A 6,864-nucleotide genomic window follows, 5' to 3' on the forward strand; every position below is an offset into this window, starting at 1 on the left:
CGGCGTTCTGGCACAGTATGTGTATAAGTCTTGCTCGTTCTTCCCCTTCCAGTGCTTCTCTGATGTATGTGTATTGCTTTTCATCTGCTGTTAGTGTTAATTGGTGAAGGTTGTCCATTGGCTGAGGTCTTCTCTCGGGTCGAGATCAGCTAACATCGTGGCTTTGACCGAGCTATGTATGGCTTGGACCTGGGTCATAGCTATCTCCTTCGTATGGGCTTGCTTTAGACAGGCATTGTAGCACTGCCGAGCTTCTTGGTGATCGGCGTACACTGTAGCTATCTTGTTTTCCTGCACTGAAAAATTGACACACAGGTGTAATGTGGATACTACCACTTTGAATATATTCAAGGCAGGTCTCCCAATTATAATATTATAAGAGCTATAACAGACTACTATTAGGTACTGAATATCAATGGACTTCGACATAGGGATCTCTCCCATTGTGGTCCTCAGCCATATATATCCCATGATGGGGACCCTTTCTCCGGAGAACCCAATTAGCTCTCCCGAGGAAGGCTGTATTAATTTTTCTGATAACTTCATCTTTTTAAAGGTAGAATAAAACAAAAATATCAGCACTACTACCTGGGTCCAGTAGTGTTTTTCTTACAAACAGCTCTCCAACCTGTATGGAGATCACTACTGGGTCGTCGAGGTTAGGGCTTGTCGATCTGAAGTCTGATTGATTGAAGGATATTGTAACATCTGGGTCCTCTTCCTTCTTTGGCTGCAGTGTTCCCTCGATTGCCAGCATCGCCCTATAGCTTCATTTTCTGGCCGAGCTTGTTTCACCTCCGCCTACGTATCCTCCTGATATGTGGCTAATGATGCCTCTTGGTGGATCAGGAGTTGTTTGTTCTTTTTTGTTTTTATCTGTCACTGCTTGTTTGTGCTCGTTCCTGTCCGAGTTTGTCCCTCTGGCTTTCCGGCCTTCGATATATTTGTCTAAGAGCCTTGGCGTGCCAGTCTTTTGAGCAGGTCTTTTGCAACGATGCAGTCGTCCGTGGTATGGCTGAACTTCTGGTGGAAGGCGCAATGTTTGATTCTATCTACGAACCTTTGGTCTTGGTAGTTCCCTGCTCGAGCTGGCGGCTTCACAATTTTGGCATTCAGAATCTCTTTAATGATGTTTTCTCTCTTGGTATTGAATCTGGTATACGTGTTGTATTTTAGTGTGAGCTTGAAGGGCCTCTTTGTATCCTTGTTGCCTGGTGATCTGAAAGCTTTCTCCTCATCTCTCCGTTGTGGTTGTCTGTCCGTCTTTTGGGCCTCGCGGAGTTCTTCGGTCTCCATTTGACCTGCAGCCCTTTCTCGGAACTCCTCCAGTGTTTTTGGTTTTGTTAGCGCAATGGTTTCCCGGAATTTTTCTGGTCGGAGGCCGGCCTTGAGGGCATGCAGATGGACAACCGGATCCAAGTCTTGGATCTCCATAGTAGCCTCGAAAAATCTGGTCATGTAGTTCTTTAAACTCTCGTGTTGGCCTTGCTTGATTGTGCCTAGGTAGTCTGATCCATGGACATAAATTCTCGATGCAGCAAAATAGTCAATAAAGGATCTCGCCAGTTCCTCAAAGGAGGAAATCGAACCTGCAGACAGTTTAGAAAACCACAGTAACGGGCTCATTGTTAGCGCCGTTAAAAAATATCATGGATTGAAACTTTTTGACATGAGCTCGGGGGTCACCGAACCCCTTGTATGGTTCCAGCGCTGTAGGTAGTACAAAGTTCTTCGGCATCTGGAACTTAGTGATCTCGTCAGAAAAGGGGTTCTCGAGGGTGAGCTTCTCCTTTGGTGGAGTGATGTTCAAGGGATCTGTATTGCCCTGCGCCGAGCTTTTAGAGCTTTCTCCTTTGTTCTTTCCATTGTTTTGTGGGGACAGTTCAGCTATCTTCCGCACCTCCGCCTGGAGTTCGGCGATCTGAGCTAGGAGCTCTGCCTGTGTGGGTTGGGGGTTCCCATTGTCAGCCATGTCCGAGGATCGGAAATCCTGCAAAATAAGGTAAGACACTAAATAAAATGGGTGGTGAGGTCAGATATATTCCGGGCCCCATGGTGGGCGCCAAGTGTTTCGTCCTGGCACTGGGGTGGTCGAGCTTTAGCGACTCCGAGCAGGCGGCTGTCGAAGAGGAAGAGCTATACGTCGGCCTGGATCGAACACCGCGGTGGGAATACCTGTAAAAGATACTCCGACGCTCAAGTTAATAATGATCTTTTAGTGAATCAGTTAAGTAAAGAATAGAGAACTGGGAATGGAACCTGATCTTTAGCAGAGAATATTAGTTCGGCTTTATAGGAGTTGTTTTACCCGTTTACTGTGGATAAGTCCTAGTTTGTAGGTTGGTTATCATATTCTGTTTTAGTGATTAGGTTTGTTGAGCACGTTTCTTATTTTCAAATGAGTGAGGCCGAGCTTATCTGCTCACGTGCCGAGCTTTCCAGGCGGCCGAGGATAGAGGTGACGTATCAATAATTATTCTGGTGGTTGAAATCTTTCTTTATTTTGATTTTCTAGCAAAGTATTTGCATCCTTCGATTTATTATATTAGTTTTTACCTTCTATTCAATGGTTGATAAAAGTGTAATCTTTAGCTATTTTTTTTTCAACTTAATTTATCATTCGTAATGTGATATCTGAAAACATGTGTTATTTTTTAATAGGTTTTTAAATTTTGTTAAGGTTTGAATTATGCATTTATAAAATATTTATATGGTAAGAGTTAAGTGTGACTATCTAGATTTATGGTTTAAGATTTATGGTTTAGAATTAAGTGCTTATTGATTTAGAATTTAGAATATAGAATTTATGATTTAGAATTTAAAGTTTAAGAATTTAGGTTTTAGAGTCTAAAGTTAGTGAATATGTATTAACAGTTTATGATTTAGGATTTACGATTTATGATTTTGGGATTAGGTTTTAAGATTTGGGATTTAGTTTAGGTTTAAAAGTTTTAAAATTAGGATTTAGAGTTTAAGATTTAATGTTTAAAATTTTTTGGTTTAGAATTTAAGACTTAGTAATTTGTGATTTTAATGTTTATGGTTTGAGAGTTAGTATTGACAGTTTATGATTTAGAATTTTGAGATTAAGATTTAGGATTTAAAATATAATATTTATAATTTATAATTTAAGATTTATGACTTATTGATTTAGTGTATAATATTTAGAGTTTAAGATTTATAATTAGAGTTATAATTAGTGTAAAACATTCATAAAAATTTAATATTTTTGTGCTACGGTGAATAATACTTATCCCCTTTTCATGTAAAACATATTTTATTTGACGACTTTTTTCTCAACATAAAACAAAGTTCAAGATGATAACTTACTAGCATATGTCACTTTTTAGAATTTATGATTTTTTTTTAGTTTACTTTAATTTCTAATCCTCTTCAATTACTACATTATGATTAGAGTTTAATTTAATTTAAAATATTCATATGAAAGATTTAACATTTTCGTGCATCGCACGGGATTACATTAGTCGTTATTGAATTGTAGCATATGGTTGTGATTGAATATCAATTATTTGATACGGTTCGGTTGTGCATGCTTTTCTATATCTTTATAATTTTCTAAAATTAATTCTTATATATTAAAAAATAGAAAAGTCTAGAGGGCCGGTAATTTTGTTAAATTTTGGCCAACATGTAATCAGCAAAAAAAAATGAGTCATTGAATGAAATTTCATCAATTCCTGGCACTGGGGTGGTCGAGCTTTAGCGACTCCGAGCAGGCGGCTGTCGAAGAGGAAGAGCTATACGTCGGCCTGGATCGAACACCGCGGTGGGAATACCTGTAAAAGATACTCCGACGCTCAAGTTAATAATGATCTTTTAGTGAATCAGTTAAGTAAAGAATAGAGAACTGGGAATGGAACCTGATCTTTAGCAGAGAATATTAGTTCGGCTTTATAGGAGTTGTTTTACCCGTTTACTGTGGATAAGTCCTAGTTTGTAGGTTGGTTATCATATTCTGTTTTAGTGATTAGGTTTGTTGAGCACGTTTCTTATTTTCAAATGAGTGAGGCCGAGCTTATCTGCTCACGTGCCGAGCTTTCCAGGCGGCCGAGGATAGAGGTGACGTATCAATAATTATTCTGGTGGTTGAAATCTTTCTTTATTTTGATTTTCTAGCAAAGTATTTGCATCCTTCGATTTATTATATTAGTTTTTACCTTCTATTCAATGGTTGATAAAAGTGTAATCTTTAGCTATTTTTTTTTCAACTTAATTTATCATTCGTAATGTGATATCTGAAAACATGTGTTATTTTTTAATAGGTTTTTAAATTTTGTTAAGGTTTGAATTATGCATTTATAAAATATTTATATGGTAAGAGTTAAGTGTGACTATCTAGATTTATGGTTTAAGATTTATGGTTTAGAATTAAGTGCTTATTGATTTAGAATTTAGAATATAGAATTTATGATTTAGAATTTAAAGTTTAAGAATTTAGGTTTTAGAGTCTAAAGTTAGTGAATATGTATTAACAGTTTATGATTTAGGATTTACGATTTATGATTTTGGGATTAGGTTTTAAGATTTGGGATTTAGTTTAGGTTTAAAAGTTTTAAAATTAGGATTTAGAGTTTAAGATTTAATGTTTAAAATTTTTTGGTTTAGAATTTAAGACTTAGTAATTTGTGATTTTAATGTTTATGGTTTGAGAGTTAGTATTGACAGTTTATGATTTAGAATTTTGAGATTAAGATTTAGGATTTAAAATATAATATTTATAATTTATAATTTAAGATTTATGACTTATTGATTTAGTGTATAATATTTAGAGTTTAAGATTTATAATTAGAGTTATAATTAGTGTAAAACATTCATAAAAATTTAATATTTTTGTGCTACGGTGAATAATACTTATCCCCTTTTCATGTAAAACATATTTTATTTGACGACTTTTTTCTCAACATAAAACAAAGTTCAAGATGATAACTTACTAGCATATGTCACTTTTTAGAATTTATGATTTTTTTTTAGTTTACTTTAATTTCTAATCCTCTTCAATTACTACATTATGATTAGAGTTTAATTTAATTTAAAATATTCATATGAAAGATTTAACATTTTCGTGCATCGCACGGGATTACATTAGTCGTTATTGAATTGTAGCATATGGTTGTGATTGAATATCAATTATTTGATACGGTTCGGTTGTGCATGCTTTTCTATATCTTTATAATTTTCTAAAATTAATTCTTATATATTAAAAAATAGAAAAGTCTAGAGGGCCGGTAATTTTGTTAAATTTTGGCCAACATGTAATCAGCAAAAAAAAATGAGTCATTGAATGAAATCTCACATCAATTTCACACCATTAAAACTATCATTGATGGCTACAAATTACAAAAGTTGCTGGCCTCCTAGCATTCCTCTTAAAAAATATATACTAATTAATAAGATATATGGACTGAATGTCTCATAACAGATTGATCAGAGAGCCTCCTTGGCGTATCACAGCGGGTTAGTCGTGGTCTTTGGAGTTGGTGAGATATATATCTGCAATGACACTCAAACTCAAATCAGAGAGACTTAAAGAGACAACAGATTAATCTAGGATTAGAGTGAGATGATTATATTGGGAAGAGTTAGATGCTCTCTTTATATAGGTGTGTGTTTTGCTTCCGATTTCGAGTCGGGGTAAAGCAAGGCTCATTTAGGCCTAGTTAGACTGTTGTCTTCTTGATCCCTTAGTCTGGTTCGGAACAATATATATATTAGTTAATTTTTTAAAATAATAGATAATCATTGAGTAGTAATTAAAATTAGACACGAAAATAGATATTTTTTAGGAGTGTACATGGTCCGATTCGATCCGCAAATCGGATCCGGACCCGAAGTATTTTGGAACATGTTGGCCCGAGTTCGAAGTGGCCCGGGACTGACCCAGAAAAAAAAAAAAAACAAAACTTGGAAGAGTAACTCAATCGGGACTGAGCCATAGTTCGAGTCATCCAGCCCCAACTCGATGAGATTCATACTTCTCCTGTTCTCCAAAATTTAAGGCATGCATACGCAGCACAAAAGGCACACAACCCTCTTCTCTCAGCACGCGACGCAGCTACGCACCGTCAGNCCCTCTTCTGTCTCTCACCAACCACCGTCACGGCGCACCACTCACCAACCTCAGAATCACCTTGACCCACGCTGAAGCTCCTCTGTTTGCCTGCATCTCTCACCTCACGGCCACGGTGCTGCACTACTTCTCACCTCTTGGTGACGATGACCCTCAGCAACGACGATATCATTAGTGGCTGCAAATTGCGACAGCGCTTCTCTGCTCTATTTTCCCGGCACTACTGTCCCTAGTCGTCTTCTTTTTCTCTGCCACCATCAGTCATCCACTAGAAGCCACCACCTCTGCTCTACTGCCCCTGGCCGTCCTCTTTTTTGTCGCTGGTCATCTTTTTCTTCACTTTTCTGACCTCTGTTCTCAAGTTCAAGTAAATAATTAATGTTTTGATTAGGGGTTTTGATTATTGTTCTGAAAAAATTAATTAGTGATGGTATTTTAGTGTTTTGATTCTTGTTCTGATTATTAGTAAACTAAATATTTGCTCTGATTATTACCTTTTTTTTATTTGTTCTTAATTTAGTTGATGTGTTTATTGTTCTTCCTATTTTGTTCTAATTATTGCTAAACTTCTGTTGTGTTGTTGATTATTGTTAAATTTGTTTTTGATTTTGTTTGTTTAGAAAACAAACAATGGGAGGAGGAGACAATTGAATTCCTCCACAAATCATCGAGAAGAACAAAGCAATGGAAATTGAAGCTTAAAATGTTGCTGCTCCTGCCATTGATGCCAGCATAATTCCTACTGCACCACAAGTTAATGAAGAAAACAAGGATAC

At 36.4% G+C, this 6,864-nt stretch overlaps 1 protein-coding gene across 1 annotated transcript; it reads right to left on the bottom strand.

The window, feature by feature from the left end:
• Positions 949-1,972, bottom strand: LOC107620138. The gene is made up of 2 exons (XM_016322351.1): positions 1,687-1,972; positions 949-1,589 (listed from the first exon to the last, which is right to left on the bottom strand). The coding sequence occupies exons 1-2, from the start codon at positions 1,970-1,972 to the stop codon at positions 949-951; spliced, it is 927 nt and encodes a 308-aa protein (XP_016177837.1).

Source organism: Arachis ipaensis, chromosome B10 (genome assembly GCF_000816755.2).
Source record: "Arachis ipaensis cultivar K30076 chromosome B10, Araip1.1, whole genome shotgun sequence".
In the NCBI taxonomy this organism is placed as follows: Eukaryota; Viridiplantae; Streptophyta; class Magnoliopsida; order Fabales; family Fabaceae; genus Arachis; species Arachis ipaensis.

Coding starts and splice junctions, on each gene's coding strand:
- LOC107620138 (XM_016322351.1), bottom strand. CDS start 1,972: ATGGCTGACAATGGGAACCCCCAACCCACACAGGCAGAGCTCCTAGCT. Junction 1,590..1,686: donor GGAACCATACAAGGGGTTCG/GTGACCCCCGAG, acceptor AACTGTCTGCAG/GTTCGATTTCCTCCTTTGAG.